This window comes from Epinephelus lanceolatus, chromosome 24 (genome assembly GCF_041903045.1).
Source record: "Epinephelus lanceolatus isolate andai-2023 chromosome 24, ASM4190304v1, whole genome shotgun sequence".
Taxonomy (NCBI): domain Eukaryota; kingdom Metazoa; phylum Chordata; class Actinopteri; order Perciformes; family Serranidae; genus Epinephelus; species Epinephelus lanceolatus.
The window spans coordinates 13544968-13564232 of NC_135757.1; the positions used below are offsets into that span (position 1 = coordinate 13544968).

Here is a 19265-nt window from a genome sequence, read left to right on the forward strand (position 1 = left end):
AAGTTTTGCTGCTCCAAACATGTGGGCTAAAACCTTACCTTTTTACAGTATATGTTTATACTGTTCCCTTTAGATTAGTACAATGAAAGTAAAAGAAAGAAACAAACAAAATATATGTATAGTATCTTTACCTAGAAGTCCCAAACAAAGATCCATGTACTAGTGTTCATAACTTAGTTTAATATTTGTCAGTCATCTTGTTTTTTACATATATTTGTAAAATCTATTAAATGTATTACACATTTTCATTACTTTTTTAGAACTATTACACTTATGCATCTTTGTTTTGAATTTGTAGCCTACTAATGTTTGTTTTTGTCACTCTAATATGGAACTTCTGGATAAAGTCTGGAAGCATCTTATTTTTTATTTTATACAATAACTGTACAGCTTTAAAGTCCACCAGTTCTGTTCATTTGAGAGCATGTGATTTTAGAAATATTCTGGTCAAGTTTTCTGAACATTACGGTAACATAACCCATAGATTTTCGTTGTGCGCATTACCGTAATGGCTGTGTTCAGGCAGAAGTAACAGATCACAGATCCCGCTTTGTTTCTCCTCCTCAGACAGTGCTGGAGGATAGAGAGAAAATGAAGCGCTCTTGGCTGTGGAGATTTTTAATACTGCTGCAAGTTTATGTTTTATGTTTGGTTCCCGCGTCAGGTAATAACATATTTGAACAAATATGACTCATGAAACAATGTTTAAAAGTGGTAATAAGAGTTTGTCGCGTTTTGTTTCGCTATGCCAACTTGAGGTAACTTTTGATGTTGGAGTCATTCATCAATTCACGAGCTAGCTAACAAACGTTAGCCTGCGAGCTAACTCAGCGAAGCTAACTGTGCTAACTTTAAGGTTCGGATGAAGAGACGTTTCGCTTACAGTAACATTGTAAAATAAGTTTCATATTAATTAAGATATATTCTATGAGGCTGGGCGTGATTTTGGCAACAGGTCGGCTAAAGCTAGTTAGCCTTAATAGATGTTCTGGCTGGCTGCCCTGACAGATAAAGACACAGTATATTTACGCTACAGTTGTAACATGAGGTCATGATGTACTGTGTGGAACAGTAAATAAAGTCAGTGATGAAAGCAGGATATTTGAGGTCCCTCTAGGACACTGAAACTCCCCCCTGACCCACTAGCCTTGTTAGAGTCAGCCTCATTGGGGATACTGACCTGATACTGACCCAATATGCCCTCCGTTCCCTAACTGGATGAATCAGTCTCGTGACCCATCGGTAGATGCTTGGATTGGTCCAACGTGACAATCTAATCTGACACCATTTGCCACTTTTAGGTCAACAGTGGAAGAACATTAGAGACACGATTTCTGATGCTGTTAAAGGGCACACTCCATGCAACCCAGTCAACTGTAGCTGCCATCTAAGGTGAGTGCGATGCCAACGTGTCTGTATGTATCCGCATGTATTGTGGATGGATAGTTGCTGCACCACCTTTGTGCAGGTTTAATTTTTGAATGTGGACTTGATCATTTTTCTGTTCCCTCTCCTCTGCCACACTTTCTGTCCCAGTGTCCTACAAGATGACTTGCGGCCCTTTAAAGGCAGAATCTCTGAGGATCTCATGGCTGCAACTGTTCAGAGAGGGGTGGGCACCCACTATCAGATCATCGGACACAAGTTGTACAGAGAACACAACTGTATGTTTCCTGCCAGGTAAGGAGGTACCTGATGTGTTTTATTATACATCTGTATACAGCTGTTTGTTTGCTCTGCCTAAATCCATCTTTCACTTTTCAGGTGCAGTGGGGTGGAGCATTTCATCTTGGAGGTGATTGACAGGTTACCTGACATGGAAATGGTGGTAAATGTCAGGGATTACCCTCAAGTCCCCAGCTGGATGCAGCCAACCCTGCCTGTCTTCTCTTTCAGTAAGGTCAGACTTTGTGCATTTGTTTTGTGCACACTTAAAAACACACAAATATTTATTGAACGCAATAACTGGTTTGTACATGTGTCATGTTTGATTTAAGTAGACGGCAGACTATCAGGACATCATGTACCCTGCATGGACGTTTTGGGAGGGAGGGCCTGCTGTGTGGCCCATATACCCCACTGGACTGGGTAGATGGGATCTAATGAGGGATGACCTTAAAAAGTAAGGTTTAGCACCTTTTTATATTCTAATTTAGTGGTGTGAATCATTCATTTAGTATTCACAAAATAAGATATTGGTCAATGGAACTCTTAAATGATTGTATTTGCAGATGTAGCTTATGAAGTATATAATTTAGGTGTGCCTTATCCATACGATGTATTGTGGTAGGTCTGCAGCACAGTGGCCATGGAAACAGAAAGAGTCCAGAGGATTTTTCAGAGGCTCCAGGTCAGTCTGCCAGTCCTGTTACTTTATTAGTTTGTGTAATTATGTGACATTATATAACAATACAGTTGTTTTCGTGACAATTATTGTCACGTTTTCTTTGGTAGTAACTCTTTTGTCAGCTGTCTTCTCACCACAGTTGACTGCAAAGTTCAGACGAATTATAAGATGACTGTTTCGTCACTCTTTTCTCTGTTTCTTCAATAGAACCAGTCCAGAACGCGACCCTCTGATTCTTTTGTCCAGAGAAGCTCCAGAGCTGGTGGATGCAGAGTACACAAAAAACCAGGCCTGGAAGTCTGAGAGGGTCAGTCATACTGAAACCACATCAGAGTTAAATCCATTCATAATGATTATTTTTGTTTCTAAGTGACTAATGGAAGCAGTAATGTTCGAAATTGGTCCAGTGTTGAGCTTCAGTGCTGTATAGCTATTAGAGCTTAGATCGGGCCCAAAAAATTCAGCCCGACCCGGCCCGAGCCTGTGCACGTTATGTCCGGGCCCGGCCCGTCCAATTAACTGTAATTATGGGCCCAAGCCCGATTTAAACCCGACATTTTTCAATAAGTTGGCTGTTATAATTAACGCTAAGGACACACCAAGCGCATTAGTGCTGCGGAAGTCCTGCGAGTGTACTCGCAGCCGCTTGACTGTCCACACAGGCAGCGCATTTCTCCTGTGCTCTCCGCGCCGGTTAAACATCGACTCCACTTGTCTGTTCCCGTCAGTACTCGTTTTTTCAATTCAACAGGTCATTTTAAACATGGGTAAGTCCATATTTTCATCGTTTTTTATAACGTAATAAGTTAATGACAATTTGTCATTGCATGTCCATGTATTGAGCGTGTTGGGTAAGCACTAAATGAACAGGGCATATTTTTTGGAGGCACGGAAAGCCGCTGTCCCTCCCACTTATCTCTACCACCCCCCCTGTCTCTAGCCACCCCTCCAGCCATCTCTCTCTTTCTCTCTCTCTCTCTCTCTCATATCTGACCGGCCCGGCCTGGGCCCGTCAGAGGGATGGGGGGTCCCGGCCTGGCTTGGGCCCGTGGGCCAGGCTCGGGCTTGGGCAGAGAAACTAAGCTCTAATAGCTATTCTAAGTTTTTGACAGCTCATGAAAAGTATCTCCATAGAGATAGTCCTTTCTGTTAAAGAGAACTCGAAACAGCCCCGAAATTGCCATAGCTAAAAATCACAGATCTGTTCTGACGGTCACACACAGCTCCTTTAAAGCATGAAGACAGTTTGACAAAGTAACACACCACACTGACTTTTGATAACACTCCTGTGACTTTTCTTTTATTTAGACTCAAAGAGGAAATCTCAAAGTCAGTCTGTGTTACTTGTTTACCAACCTGTGTTTTTCTGTGTATTTCAGGACACACTAGGGAGACCCCCAGCCAAAGAAATCCCCCTGGTCGATCACTGCAAATACAAGTAAGCTGGATTTTTGGCTCTGGGACAAAGTGTGACTTTTAATATGGCAGCTTGTTAGATGGCAACAGCTTCACTAAATGTGTTGTGCATGGGCGTAGCGGACGCGGGGTACGCGTGGGACATGTCCCTCGTACTTTTTACAGCCGTTATAACAGTTCAAGTTGTTTTTAACATGTGGTAACGTGTTTTTCCAAGCCATCTTTAAGCGCACCATGAGTAGGCGGCGCCAGGCAGCATGCACATGCTTGCATGTCGTGTTGTGATCTGAATCAATGGCACAGTAGTGATGGGCAAAGCAGTTCTTTAGATGTTACTGAATCACTGGAATCAGTTCATTAAAAAGATTCGTTTAAAAGACTCTGAATTGTTCAGTGCTTGGCGGGAGGAGCCCTGACTGTGTACTGCGTAGTCCAACTCAGTCTCTCTCCGTTGCTGCTGCTGCGCCTGCCCTGCACTGGTGAGTCTCATTACTGGCCAACCAAACGTTTTAAGTTTGTTTATCTGGAAACTAAGTCTGTTAAAACGATGGGGAGGTGTGTGATCGTGTTCATGTGGCTTGACTCCTGGCTACATTAGCTGTTAGCTTGGAGAAAACAGTTCCCTATGAAAGTGTATCGCTGAGAAGAAATTATTTGAATCCCTCAGGGATCGGGGTTACGTCGTTCACTGAGTGATTTGTTCACCGATTGATTTGTTCACTGAGTGATTCGTCACATGGTAGGCAGTCCCTCCCTGCACCCTGGCTGCTGAGCTCAACTGAACTGAGAAATGAACGAATCAGTTCCGGAAGTGATTCAATTCAGTACGTTCACTCAACAGATTTGTTCTTTTGAATGATTCGTTTGCGAACGACACAACACTATCACACAGACGAGACGTGTGCTGCTGGGCAGTGCTGCTGTGTGTTAACTACAGTACAGGCCAAAAGTTTGGACACACCTTCTCATTCAATGCGTTTTCTTTATTTTCATGACTATTTACATTGTAGATTCTCACTGAAGGCATCAAAACTATGAATGAATACATGTGGAGTTATGTACTTAACAAAAAAAGGTGAAATAACTGAAAACATGTTTTATATTCTAGTTTCTTCAAAATAGCCACCCTTTGCTCTGATTACTGCTTTGCACACTCTTGGCATCCTCTCCATGAGCTTCAAGAGGTAGTCACCTGAAATGGTTTTCCAACAGTCTTGAAGGAGTTCCCAGAGGTGTTTAGCACTTGTTGGCCCCTTTGCCTTCACTCTGCGGTCCAGCTCACCCCAAACCATCTGGATTGGGTTCAGGTCCGGTGACTGTGGAGGCCAGGTCATCTGCCGCAGCACTCCATCACTCTCCTTCTTGGTCAAATAGCCCTTACACAGCCTGGAGGTGTGTTTGGGGTCATTGTCCTGTTGAAAAATAAATGATTGTCCAACTAAACGCAAACCGGATGGGATGGCATGTCACTGCAGGATGCTGTGGTAGCCATGCTGGTTCAGTGTGCCTTCAATTTTGAATAAATCCCCAACAGTGTCACCAGCAAAACACCCCCACACCATCACACCTCCTCCTCCATGCTTCACAGTGGGAACCAGGCATGTGGAATCCATCCGTTCACCTTTTCTGCGTCTCACAAAGACACGGCGGTTGGAACCAAAGATCTCAAATTTGGACTCATCAGACCAAAGCACAGATTTCCACTGGTCTAATGTCCATTCCTTGTGTTTCTTGGCCCAAACAAATCTCTTCTGCTTGTTGCCTCTCCTTAGCAGTGGTTTCCTAGCAGCTATTTGACCATGAAGGCCTGATTCGCGCAGTCTCCTCTTAACAGTTGTTCTAGAGATGGGTCTGCTGCTAGAACTCTGTGTGGCATTCATCTGGTCTCTGATCTGAGCTGCTGTTAACTTGCGATTTCTGAGGCTGGTGACTCGGATGAACTTATCCTCAGAAGCAGAGGTGACTCTTGGTCTTCCTTTCCTGGGTCAGTCCTCATGTGTGCCAGTTTCGTTGTAGCGCTTGATGGTTTTTGCGACTCCACTTGGGGACACATTTAAAGTTTTTGCAATTTTCCGGACTGGACTGACCTTCATTTCTTAAAGTAATGATGGCCACTCGTTTTTCTTTAGTTAGCTGATTGGTTCTTGCCATAATATGAATTTTAACAGTTGTCCAATAGGGCTGTCGGCTGTGTATTAACCTGACTTCTGCACAACACAACTGATGGTCCCAACCCCATTGATAAAGCAAGAAATTCCACTAATTAACCCTGATAAGGCACACCTGTGAAGTGGAAACCATTTCAGGTGACTACCTCTTGAAGCTCATGGAGAGAATGCCAAGAGTGTGCAAAGCAGTAATCAGAGCAAAGGGTGGCTATTTTGAAGAAACTAGAATATAAAACATGTTTTCAGTTATTTCACCTTTTTTTGTTAAGTACATAACTCCACATGTGTTCATTCATAGTTTTGATGCCTTCAGTGAGAATCTACAATGTAAATAGTCATGAAAATAAAGAAAACGCATTGAATGAGAAGGTGTGTCCAAACTTTTGGACTGTACTGTATGTTAAGCAAAACAACCAGCAAGAAGCAAAAAACCTTGCACAGTTTCTTGTAGTTTCTTGCATGTAGATAATGTTAGCTAAATGATGGCTAATTATTAGATGCCAGTATCAAGTTAAGCTAGTTAACAAGAATACTAATGTTATTGTTACCTATGTTAAATTGCTTGCTAGCTAGTTTCATGCTAGGAATAAACCCACTTCTCCTTAATTTCTGTGCAGAACTTGTGCTCACTATTGCTTTCCACATATTTTTAAAAAATCTTTATTGCCACAATATAAAGAGCAGGGTCAGGGAGGAGACAGTGGACCAGAGGCCAGCAAGGATGATCATGCATGGTCTTCACAGGTGAGGAGAGATTATAACTGGCTGAGAGAAGATATCTATAGCATAAAAGTGACTTTGCAAGTAATTTCCACACATGTGTCACCACTACTATTCTTAATTATATTTCTAAATTTTGCTTTGCACATTTATTATCTATATTATTGCAATAGATAGAAGAGGGACAGGGAGAAACCAGGCAGGTATCAGGACAGGGACCTGACAGCAGCACCAATTACCAGCCCACGGCTTCACAGATAAGGAGAAATTATAACTGGCTAAGGAAATGTCTATAGGATAAGAGTGACTCTAAGATTAATTTTCACAGCTATTTCAGAACTACTCTAAAATGTTTTTTGTCTGTATTGCAATAGGTAGCACAGGGACAAGGCCATGTGTCAGGACAGAGACCGGGCTTATGTTATGTCTATGTCTGTCTTAAATTATGTGGCTTATTACCCTGTTACCTTGTCACTTCCATTTTGTAAGCTAATAACTTGCTAACAGGAATGGTGTTTTACTGAACTTGGATGATAAATCACTCAATAGACCTCAATTTGTCCCCCTCACTTCTGAAATAGTGTCTCCGCCCCTGGTGTTGTGACCAGTTTTAACAGTCCCTCCCTACACTTGCAGATATTTATTCAACTTCCGAGGTGTGGCAGCCAGTTTCCGCCTCAAACACCTCTTCCTCTGTGGTTCCCTGGTGTTTCATGTGGGGGATGAATGGCAGGAGTTTTTCTACCCTCAGCTCCAGCCCTGGGTCCACTACATCCCAGTCCAGCAGGATCTCTCTGATGTCAGGTACAACAAGTCCACATGTATCCCCTCACACATTGTGAATCTGCTTTCATTTGATATTTACAAAAAACGCTCTTTTATAGTGTTATGATTATGAATGTTGGCACTTCAATCAGGTGTGTTCAGGTTTTCAGGGTGTAAATTCTAATATACTTTGGTCTGAACTTTGTCTGTATGTGTGCTAAATGTTGATATGTCTTTACATGTTCTGTCTCCTCAGGGAACTCCTGCAGTTTGTCAAAGAGAATGATGACATTGCACAGGAGATTGCCACAAGGTAGCGGATCATACAAAAGTTACACACTGTCCATTTCTCATCCCAACAGAACTGACGTTTCTCTCCTTGCCCACAGGGGTAAAGAATTCATCCTCGACCACCTGCGGATGCAAGATGTGTCCTGCTACTGGAGGAGACTCCTCACTGAGTTCAGCCGTCTTCTCACCTACAAACCCAAGAGAAAGAGTAACTACAACCAGGTTGTCCACAGACCTAGCAAGACGGAGCTATAAGCGTGAGACTCTGCAGGACCAGGGCACCTGTAGTGAAGGGAAACTCTAGATAATGAATGTAATCACTGCAGTACTACGTAGTATTTTCTTCAATGTTACATGTTAGTTTTGGCAAAAGCTCATCTAAAGTCAAAAGCTTTGTCCAGGTAGTTCTCACATTTATGTCCGTTGAGTCCAGTGTTTTAGTCTCAAGTGCAGCACAGTTGAACCATGTGTTACTGTTACAGGGCACAAAGCTTGGTATTCCACAGTCAAAAGTATAGTTTAGTATGTTGACTGTGGATGCTGCCATACCTTCAGGTGCCACTAGATGTCTTACATGCCAACTCTTAGTCATTTATCACTCTGGTTCATTTAGTGGATCAGTTTTTATGGCTGCTGTCTACACTCAATCAAAGTAACATCTACTATATGTTAGCTGTGTTTTAAGACTTCATCAAGTTCAGTTTGCTCATCATGACAAATACTCTTCAGCCCCTAAAAAAAGGAGTATGATGTCTTCTGTGGCTCTGAAGGGACAGAAAATGACTAGTGATATCATTGGGGTTATTTTGTCTTCGGCTTGGAGACTACACTTTTCTTTTTAGGAAAAGCTACATCTTAACTGGGGCTGTGGTGTTTGAATAATATGGTAGGGAGTGTCAAATGAAATATCATCTGACTTTTTTAAAAACAAAAAAATCTGTCTCATGAATTGTTGGATTGACCCTTAAACATGTTTTGTAAAGACTTTATGTTGTTTTGTAACATTAATCACGAATAACTGGGCTTAAGACAGATTTTCATGAGAATCAGACTACTTGCAGAAAGCTGCTTAAAAGTGTAACTATTTTTTGTTTTGAATTTGTATTTGAGCATCAACTTGGTTACCCCTAGTGACGTGCGAGGACTAAATGTGAGAAGTTCAGTGCCTTGCTCAACTTAAATCTGGCCTGGCGACCACTCACCAAAATCTAATGAAGATATTGCCCTTTCAGCTGTGAAGCAACTAAAACTCAGCTTTTAGGTACTTGAAGTGTGAGGTTGACTTTCAACTGGTGCTCAAATATCCATGCAAGATGTGCCAATAATATTAATCACAAATGCCATGTTGTTACATTTGCAATGCAGCCAATTGTACTGTAAGGCTTCCCGGAAACAGTGCACCACATGGAACACTTGTTTGCAATATCTTGATCTGGGTTTTTTGTATGAAGAAAATATGGGAGATATTCTACCCAAGCACCCTGATATTTACTCAATTTATCAATGGAAATCAAAGTAATGGGGAGCCTTACACAGGAGCTTTGCTACCCTCTACTGGACAACTGAAGGAACTCCAGTAGCCCTTCACCAAATGTCATTGCAACATGTCCATGTACTGTTTGATTTACTTGTCAGTGTCTGCATTTGGATGGGTTCTGCCATACCTCTGATAACTTGAAAGCACAAAAGAGTCATTCAGAGCCACCACTTCATTCCACACTAAGTGCCAACAGTTAGCAATAATAACAGAGTAAATATTTCATGTGCAGAGTTTCCTAAAAAGAAAAACACTCTTAATGGTTTTTACCTCTTGAAAAGAATGTGTCTAATGTTGACAGGTGATAGATGATGTAAAGTTGATGCAGGATAATGTTGAATATGTTGTAGTATTCACATTGTGCTGTGAACAACGAGATTCTCACTGATGTAAGATTATTTTTTACACTATTGTAAAGAACTGTGGTAATAAAAAAAGCTGGTCCATTAGTATGAATTGAATATGAGTTGAATTGACCAAAAAGCTGTGATGCTGCGCCTGGTCAGAGTGTAACATCCAGGTTGTTGTGGCTTGTGCAGCATTTTGTTTTTGTGTCAATAAAAAGTTTGTCTCTTGAAACATCCTTATCTTGCAGCGTGCTGTTCAGTCCTCCACTGGCAGGGGCGCTGTGTTCACATCTGGTGAGTGTCGCTGTGGGCGGGGTCAGAGGTCGGAGCAACCGGCTGCTCGTCGGAAAGTCACTGTGTAGAAACAAACAGCAAAAGGACAATTATGAAAAACAGAAATATGGACACCAACTAGAATTAATGAGTCTTAACAAGGGCTACTGTGCTTCATAAAAAAACGGTTAACTGTAGAGAAATTCTGCGCCGCTTGCTGGTAAGCTGCTCCTTTAAATCACAGATATGACAGAAGCTAATAGCAGGCTACATGCTAACGCTACAGCTCCCATTATCGGACAGACATGATTTAACATAACGGTTAGTTTTTTGACAACAAAAATATATAACCAGACAATTGCAATTAAAGCCTTCATTTTACACGCAATGGACAATTATAATGTTAGGTAGTAAGGTATTTGTATTACAGAAATGTGTGAGTGCTAGCCGAGCTAGCAGCAGTGTAAAGTGAGACCTGACACAGGTGTACAGTATCAAACTAATTAGGGGAAAAGTCACCAAGTGAACAGACGCTGTGCAGGACGCCTATTAACATCAGCTTGGCTGCAGGTGACTTTATTTTCATTAGTTACTGATATTCCAAATATATCATCAATAAGAAATGTATTTTATAAGATGATACAGGTATCGGCAAACGCCCATTTCAAGTTAACAGTCGAAAATATGCTAATTTTCTAACATAGCAGAGTTAATCGCTCAGTGTATTTTAATGCTGTTTGAAGTTGACAAACAGAAACGTCACGTTAATCTATTTTAGGTCGGTTATCACCTTTTGGGTACATTACATTTTAAGGGGCCCTCACTTTATGAATCAACAAAGAAGGACACAAAGCAGGATGTGTGCAAATTAAAAAGCTATGGAACAAAATATGGATTTGAAAAGGTGTTACTCATTTTACGTTCACTTCTTTCTTAACAAAAAAACCCTGAAAATTGTTACTTTTTATGTAATTTCTTACCACAGAAGACAGAAATCATTATTGGGTGGCATTTCCCAAGTCACAAGATAACTTTGTAAAGATTCTTTGACCTTATGTATTTCTCTTTGACCCTGGACCAGTCAGCACACCCTGCTCAGAGGACCTGACTCCCAGCAGCTCGTTGAAACATCAGTGACGCACTTTGAAGTCAATAAAGAAATCTTTCCCCAGAAAGTCTGCTTGTGTGCCCAGTGTGTTTTGATAGGACTGCACCATTTAACAGCTGCTGAGCTGAACAGCCTGTGTAGCCCTGCCAGGATTTCATTTGCCTTAAGGCTGTTTATTTTGAGGATGGAGCTTAAGTCGAGGCAGAGAGTGCAACATCCCAACCCATGGCCATGTGTTTCTGCCTCTCTGCTGCAGCCCAATGCCAGCTGAAGCGTGATGCATCCAGAGCAGCCCAGAACGGGCTTCGCCCTGCAGAGACGACAGGCAGATTCAGCCCCTCGGGGCACGTTAAGCACCGGCCTACTGCAGGGCCTCATCCAGAGTGCCAGGCCTCCTTCCTTCTGCTTCCTGCTCCCCAGGGTCCATGCAGCTGATGTGGCTGCTGCCCAGCCTGCACAGATGCCCTCTCCCTCCTCCTCCACCAGTCCTGCTCCTGCACCCATCCCCTCTTCCAGCACCATGCCAAGAATCATAGGCAAGCCAGAATTCCCAGACACAGGATGGGACCGTATCAAGGACCTCTTTGACATAGAGTTGGTATTTCAGTTTCCTCTTTACTTTTCTTCTTCTCTTACTTTTGAACTCACTTTGTGACAGAGAATGTCAGAAAATAGTGACTGTGCAGGAGTTTTCTCAGTTTTATTCATATTATGCTTCCCTCTAACATTTTTCATTAAAGTTACCAGCTACAGCATTTATGTGCTTAATAATCGCCGCATGCTCACTGCTGTGTTTCTCGGACAGGTTTTTAGTTAGTTTTCTTGCCTCCTCATTTAAAGTTTGAATAACTTCTTTAGGTCTTTTTAGCAGTTACCTTTCTGACACTGCAGTTTCAGTTGTGTCTAAAGATGAGGAATAATTGGCATTGACTATGTCCTCAAAAGAAAATGTGGCTCTTGGCTCCCTGCAGTGCAACACAGAGGTACCCAGAGGAGCTGACCAACGTGGTAAAGAGCGGGTTAGTTGGTGCACTTGCAGGCTTGCTCTACGGAGGCCTGCCAGCAGCTTTCCAAGCCAAGCAGAGGTATATCCAAGTCAGCCAGGCGGAAATCTACACCAGCAGAGTGGATGCAGTGGTAAGTGGGCAAGTGGCAGAAAGTAGCTCAGTCCATGACCACCTCCTTCCTTCTCTCTTTCTTCTTCTTCACCTTGTTCTCCTTCTTCTTGTTTTTCTTATTGTTGTTATTATTTTTGGAGTGCCTGCATTGTCTTCTTCTTTATCCTGCTCTTCCCCAGTTTTCCAGGAGTACCCAACACATGATCTACATTTGAGTGTAGCGCAACCACTCATCTCTTTTTCCACTGATCAGTTAGTGTTGTGCTGTAAATTGTGACACTTATTGCAACAATTGCTGATTAAGTTCCAGTAGAAACTGACTGCACTCCTGGGAACCTTTTTAATAGATGATATTAACTGCAATGTTTTGGCCTCATGGTAATCCCACAGCAGTAACCTTATTATTGTGTGTCCTTTGTGTCTAATTCAGCGCTCAGCCCATAATGCAGCAGTCCGGGGCTTTGTGAGGTATGGATGGAGGTGGAGCTGGAGAGTGGCTGCTTTTGTCACCCTATTCAAGTAAGCAAATAATGATTATCTTGTCTTTTCTGATCTTTTCATCTTAGACAATGAACATGAAAATATTTTACTCCATGTAAGGAACTTCTTACAAAGGAGGCATTTAACGCCGACAGATAAGTTGCATTTGATTCAGCAATTTCTCTGTAAACTAAGCTCAGCTGAAGTCAAGGCAAAGCATGTTTTTGTACAGCACCTTTAAATAACAAGGTGATTCAAAGTGCTTTAAGGGAACATGTATGAGAAAAACAAGGCAAGTCTAACCGTCTGTTACTCGTGTGTCTATCTGTTCCCTTTCCTCTCTAGTTCTGTCAGCACAGGGCTATCTGTGTACCGAGACAAGTATGCCCTCAGCCATTATGCTGCAGCTGGAGGTGAGTCACATTGGCATCAACGGGGCCTGATCAGACCTCTTTTTAAACCTTTATTTGCCCAGGAAAGCTGACTGAGTGCACTTGCTGTGTCACAACAACACTGCTCACATTCACACATTTCTGTCAGGGAGTTGTGTTATCCAAACTCAGTGTTTGTCCAGGGGCCTGTTTTTCGAAACCTAGATAAGGGATTAAGCCGGGATATGTTGGTTATCCTGGTTTAACTTAGCGCTGATTCGGTTGTTCGAAAGCAAAGGCACATATGTTGCCATGGATATTTATTCTGTGCACCAACCAGGCTTAGTTTAACCTGGTGGCTTATCTGTACAGTCAGCTGAGCACATTTTTGAACAAAATACATTAAGCCTACAATAATAAAAAAAAATAAAAAAAATTAACATTTAAAACATTATTTTTGTCATAGCCCAAACATACTTTGACATGCACATATCTTTACCAATAAAAGGATTAATTGTTGGAATAAACATACAAGTAGGTGTATTTGGCATTAACACAATTAGTGGTTATTAGGTATCATAACTGTATGACCTTCCCAAATTATATTCCCAGTTAAGTGGACCAATCCAGTGTACATTACATCAATGAATGAAAACATGAAGATGAAACCACAATATTCTTTGACCTCATTTTATTTAAATGAAAAAAATGCTGTAATCAGTCACTGTCTGCTTTGAGCTGTGGAGAGAAAGAGAGAAATAATATTGATTAATACATTGCATCACAGTCATGCTTACAATGTGCATTAAAATCACTTACTTCTTTCTCTAGTTTCTTAATTTCTAAGTCCAATTTCCTTAAGGTTTTTCTTTTAATTTGTCAATTTGTATTACACTGCATGACAACCCAAAGTCAGACAGTCCACATAACACCAATGGTTGATTAATGAATAAATAAAATGATTGATTCCATGTACAGTATACTGGAATAATGTAACTTGTATGAAGAGGGCGGTTCCCCCCCTCCGTCCTCCATCATCGGCCTGCCTCTGTTCTGATCCAGGGCGAGCTTTTCTGCTGGTGTGAAATCAGCAGTTGCTTAACTTCCACTGCTCACCTTTAAGGCGAAGTGTATAACTGTTAATTTGTGGAAGGAACTTTAATTGTAATTATGACAGATTCATTTGCGCCGCAAGTGTATATTTTAGATTATACAGTTGTTTGCCACGCGCTCTCTCTCTGCTTTATTATCACTGCAGTGTTTCCTTTCTTCGTGATTATATGTTTCACCTCTTCATAAGAGTCCATGATGAGACGCTGCTCACTGGGTGAGAAGTATGCGGCACGTGCCCTCTCCATTGCTGCATCGGTGAATCTGTGATCGATCTCGGGGTCTATTTAAGAAAGCCGTGGACGCGCACTCACCTGAATAAGTTACACCTGGCTTGACAAAGCCGCGCCTCCTCAGCCTGGCTTGGTGTTCGAACAACCAGTTAAGCCAGGATGGATTTAGGGGAATTTGTCCTGCCTCGCTTTTCAACTTATCCTGGATTGGTTAATTCTACTTTCGAACAACAGGCCCTAGAGCAGCTCCACAGTTCACTCCTGTTGTTGCTGTGTACTGTCGGCCTGCAGTTTTATGTGTTGCACTGATGCTGTGTTTATGTTTTAAAAAAAAGATTTTAATTGATACCAACACTTTATAATATATGCTTTTGTTATCCTGTTTCCATACAAACGCATTCATCATGTAGTCAAAACCACAGAATGTCATTTAAGTTCACAAAAGAATATAGTAAAATGATTACTTGTGAATATGTAAATGTTATTCTAATATAATTCCAAGCTTTTTGAATGAATCCACTGCGACCTCATTGACCCTGCACACTGGACCCTGTTGACCCCCAGAGCAGACAGACACCAATCGATCCCTCTAATATTTATTTTGTGCAAAGCAGTCACACATCATTCCTAGAAAACCAGATTCCTGTGGCACTGAGGGGGTAAGGACACAGACCATGAGCCACAATGTCCTCAGTTCACCTGTGGCCGAGGGGCTTTGTTGCGTGCCATTCCCTTGTCTCTCCAACTCCATTTCCTGTCATCTCTCTGCTACAGCTGTCTAAACAGTGCATAACAACAATGGCCATAAAATATTTAATAAAAAAGATTAATCTGAAATTTCACTGTCCAGAAAATGTGATTTTATGTCAGACAGTAATTATGTTTGTGTTCTGCCTGGACACCACTGGTTGTTCACCTCCCAAAAAGTTCAGAGTTAGTAGTAAAATTTCTGGTGCTGATAATAGTTATGAAATGTTTATAATCCTCATTTGACCTGATGACAAATTGTTTAAACACAGACATCATATACCAGCACATTGAGTTATGAATGATAATAATAAAAGTGCGTGTGTGTGTGTGAGCAGCTGTGACTGGAGGCCTTTTCAGACTAAACCTGGGCCTGCGAGGGCTGGTGGCAGGGACAATCATCGGAGTAGTGATGGGGTGAGCTTGTTTTCTGCTTCCACACATGTCCACACAGATCCATTGATCACCCCAGTAGTTTAACAGTTCAACTTGTTGACGCATTTCAATCCTCATCACAGACCTGAGTTACATTGTCAGAAGCTGTCATGCATTTATTTTTTAACAGACATGCGTATTTGCTCATGCTTGTGTGCGTGTCCCTGTTCATGGCCGTGTGCTGCAGAGCAGTGAGCACTCTGGCAGCCAGCTGCGCCCCTCCCAGCAACCCTCTGTCACCCAGCTGAACCTCCTCCCACCCCCTACCCCCCACCTCCAACTCTGTTCACAGTGCCAGAGGGACTCATGTGCACTGCAGAGGGCCATGTTTTGGGTACTAGAGCAAGGAGGCAGGCCAAGGCAGCAGCTGCCCTTCTCCATTTATACCATCTCTGTTATTCCAGCCTCTCATCTCCATCTACCATGGTCTGATCTGGACTTATGCTTCACTCCATCTCCTCTCTCTCCTCCACCCTCTCTTCTCCCCCTGTCCCACTTTTCACTCGCTCCTCTGGCCACTTCCAGCTGAGCGCACGGAGCCAAGAGCAGATTTGAATTTGATTGTGTAATGGTGATTGAGTGTGAGGTGTTTGATGGTGTAACAGACTGGAGGGGCTGGTTTGGATTGTCTCTGTGATCATCAGCTCCGTGTTGGCTCAGCCCTAGTCTGTTCTCCTGTTGGCTCCATACTAGCATTGCCTCCTTCTCCTCCTTCTCTCCTCTCCTCACTGTCTGCCTGAGTGACCAGCCACCTGGAGCATTTGATGTGTGCAAACAGGCCCGGCCCTGGCTATGCCAGGTGCAGTCGGGGCAGAAGGGAGCGAAATGAAAGCAGGCAGCTAATCGGAAAGCACATCACGCTCCAGATCTCACCCCAGAATGATCCTCTTGTCCGGGAACATGGCAGAGGTGTGACTGTAACTTCTAGGTTGGGCCGGAGGGACTGTAGAGGAGGGCGAGACTTTGTAAGACACTGCGGAGAGGAAATTTGACAAAAGTATTAATATGGTGCAAGTGACAGACAGCTTGGAAGGGTTATGCAATTAAAGTAGCTGCTTTGACAGAACATAATGTGACGGCTAGGTTTGTTACAAAACAGATTATACAAAACAGATTATACAATAGCAGGAAGTTTTTTCAGGAATCTTAATCATACCCAGTTTCCCCAGTGTTGATGTGTTCAGTAAAGTGTCAACAGAAATGGTTTCATACGTTACACTGTTGATATTTCTACCTGTAGTTGTGCAAGTAGTAACAACCGTGCTCAGACAACAGAAGTATAAAGTGTAGTTTTTGTTTTACTTGTCATAACATAAGCTAACTTCTGCTCAGGATTCCCACTGGTGCTTTGATCATCAGCATGCAGTCGGTGGCCGGAGAAACTGTCAGAGAGAGGAGGAGGAAAGAGCGCAGGGAGCTTTACGAGCTCAAACTCTCAGAATGGTGAGATATATTATGAAACCTTTCTAATATTATTTGATGCCTTTTGAATTTGGTTGTTATCCTGATGTCTTGCTCACAAGTCACTCTCCTTTCAAATCCCAAGGTCGGCTCGTCTGCAGTTGACAGACGAGTTGATCGGCGATCTGAATGTCAGCACTCAGACAGAGGAAACCAATAAGGACATGCAAAGGATCCAGGATCTGCTGAGTTTACCGCCGAAGGAGGATGTGACTCAGGACTCATGCAGCGAGTGACAGTCGCTGCCTTACTGCCCGTTATCTGTTGGACATTGAAGGTGGGAGTTCACACACCTGGGAGGATAAATGGGTCTCTTCTTTGGCTGGACTCCACACACCTTCTCTCTAAATGGAAACTGCTTCACATGAGAATTAAAAGACGCTGTTGTACCTCACCAACTACTGTCCTCCAGCTCTGCCTGCTGTATGTGTGTGCGAGCACTGTACATCTATCTCTGTGAGAACCAGTTTGACATTTTGGGAAAGTGATTATTTATACATTTGCCAGTGTAAGGATATGACCTGAGAGATTGAGGTCAGGTAACCTTGTTGTGTATCCCCAACAGATGTTTCCCTCGCTTTCAAAATCAGCTCAGCTCATGTTTAATATGGGCTTGTGTCCTTCACTATTGGCTCCCTTATGAATAAACAATAAAACCAAACAAAATTAAAACCACACATTTTTTTGAAACCACTGCTTTTGACTTTGCCTCTTGGGCTTTTCAGCAACTAGGTCAAACATAGCCGTGGCCCCTGGTGTAAACAAGATGTGACACAGCAACAGCTGGGGCCCAGGAAGCAGCAGTGACTGCTGACATGCAGATGGACAGCCAGCAGAGATAGACTGAGGAACGCTTGTACTCCAGAGCACAGCTTGGTCGGTGATGATGTCAAGCTTTGAACTATTGCAGGTAGACACTGGAGGTAAGGTTTAGAAACTGATGTTGGCTGTGTCCAAGTATCGCTGAGCTTTGAAAATGGTTTGTCCCGGCATAAAACATAAATCTAAGACCTTCATGATTGTTTGTTGAATGTCAATGTTGGCTAAACCTTGGCTGATCTTGTAAAACCCATTTGCTTAAACGGACACTGGTCCCATCCCATCATGACCAATTACAAACATTCCCTCTGTGTTCTCAGGCGTGCACAGAACAATCTAAAAACAATTTTAGCAAAAACATTATGTGAAACTTTTCAAATTGGGCTTCACTGGCGACTTGACTGACTGCTATCAGAGCATTAACATACATAAATGGGCTCTTGGTTCCCTCTGTTGGTGACTTCGTGGAACTGCAAATGTACCCTAAATAAAAAGTAAAGTACCCTACATTCCTTTGTTTTTAATAGCATGACAGAATTAAATACTAATTGTCATAATATAATATTCATACGTATCTCCTGTATTAAGTCCTTTGAAGGCATTGTCCTAATGTTTTACAGGACAAATTAATGTGATTTATTTTTTAAACTCTTTGTTAATGAAAACAACCCAGTGTTATTAAATATAAACTGGTTTTGCATCAACAGGATAAACTGGATGGCCCATTGAGTGTTTAATATTCCTATTGAGCTGTTATTAACTGATGGTGTTAGCTAATGTAATAACTAATTACTGCATGCTGTACACTGCTGGGTCCTATCAAGATGTAAAACTAAAGACTCCAGTTCCTCACACTGTAGTCTCAGGGGGCCAAGAACCACATCTTGCACACATCCTCCTGCAGGGATAAGGAGCATGCTGTGAGGAGATCACAAGTTCTTGTTATGTGCTGTACCCAAATCGAAGTAACCAATTAGGGTTTAGTCCATTTTGCCGCCAGGACTTTAGTTTGGCCACATTCAACGTGCCTGCACTCGTGAAAACCCACGTGATGACCACATGGAATACATACAGGCGTGACACAAGCATGTTGCGCAGAGGCTGCCTTCAGGGCCTGCTCGTAAACATAAGAATTTTGGAGCGTGTCATGTAATTCATGGCTGTCTAAAGGAGTTAAATTTACAGTGCACTGGTAGCTGTCAGACATCAAGCGCCATAACCAACTTTCATGCACAGCAAGCATGTGATTTATGTTAACACTGACTTTAAATGGCAAAAGCTGTAATCAATCTACTCAACATCGCTGACAATAAATTCAACTTTTTTTTGCCATGTCGCCATTATTTTGTTGTGCTGGACAGAATGAGAAAGCATTTTACAGAGATCTCAGTTGCAAGCTCAAGAAATAAATATAAGGACACTAACTCTAAAAACGAACACTAAATATTAAAAGCATCTTCAGCAACAAAACTATGAAAACAGATACTGGCAATAACAGCAAATACTAGAAACAAAGAGT

The 19265-nt window shown here is 42.3% G+C and overlaps 3 protein-coding genes across 4 annotated transcripts in view; all 3 read left to right on the plus strand.

The window, feature by feature from the left end:
• The first annotated feature begins 555 nt into the window (after positions 1-555).
• poglut1 (protein O-glucosyltransferase 1) lies at positions 556-9826 on the plus strand. Its single transcript, XM_033615474.2, has 11 exons — positions 556-664; positions 1302-1392; positions 1537-1680; positions 1765-1900; positions 2001-2122; positions 2291-2350; positions 2555-2654; positions 3727-3785; positions 7288-7455; positions 7673-7729; positions 7806-9826. The coding sequence occupies exons 1-11, from the start codon at positions 592-594 to the stop codon at positions 7960-7962; spliced, it is 1167 nt and encodes a 388-aa protein (XP_033471365.1). The 5' UTR covers positions 556-591; the 3' UTR covers positions 7963-9826.
• A 62-nt stretch (positions 9827-9888) lies between these two features.
• On the plus strand, positions 9889-17318 carry timmdc1 (translocase of inner mitochondrial membrane domain containing 1). Of its 2 annotated transcripts, none has more exons than XM_033615992.2 (8): positions 9889-10084; positions 11229-11566; positions 11944-12109; positions 12521-12609; positions 12916-12983; positions 15370-15448; positions 16799-16909; positions 17013-17318. In XM_033615992.2, the coding sequence occupies exons 2-8, from the start codon at positions 11250-11252 to the stop codon at positions 17161-17163; spliced, it is 981 nt and encodes a 326-aa protein (XP_033471883.1). In that variant the 5' UTR covers positions 9889-10084; positions 11229-11249; the 3' UTR covers positions 17164-17318. The 2 variants fall into 2 exon arrangements, with proteins under 2 accessions (XP_033471883.1, XP_033471885.1); XM_033615994.2 differs by lacking the exon at positions 9889-10084 and adding an exon at positions 10166-10434.
• A 340-nt stretch (positions 17319-17658) lies between these two features.
• LOC117250037 (ATP-binding cassette sub-family C member 4-like) overlaps positions 17659-19265 on the plus strand; it is a 31047-nt gene continuing 29440 nt past the window's right edge. The window contains exon 1 of the mRNA XM_033615990.2: positions 17659-17850. The gene's annotated coding sequence lies outside the window, so the exon portion shown is untranslated. The remainder of the gene's footprint in view (positions 17851-19265) is intronic.

Bases quoted from the DNA above. Each gene is read 5' to 3' on its own strand.
- poglut1 (XM_033615474.2), top strand. From the start codon at position 592: ATGAAGCGCTCTTGGCTGTGGAGATTTTTAATACTGCTGCAAGTTTAT. The intron at 665-1,301 runs GTAATAACATAT...TGCCACTTTTAG, and splicing joins ATGTTTGGTTCCCGCGTCAG to GTCAACAGTGGAAGAACATT. The intron at 2,351-2,554 runs GTCAGTCTGCCA...TTTCTTCAATAG, and splicing joins GGATTTTTCAGAGGCTCCAG to AACCAGTCCAGAACGCGACC.
- timmdc1 (XM_033615992.2), top strand. From the start codon at position 11,250: ATGCATCCAGAGCAGCCCAGAACGGGCTTCGCCCTGCAGAGACGACAG. The intron at 12,610-12,915 runs GTAAGCAAATAA...TTTCCTCTCTAG, and splicing joins GCTTTTGTCACCCTATTCAA to TTCTGTCAGCACAGGGCTAT. The intron at 16,910-17,012 runs GTGAGATATATT...TCAAATCCCAAG, and splicing joins GAGCTCAAACTCTCAGAATG to GTCGGCTCGTCTGCAGTTGA.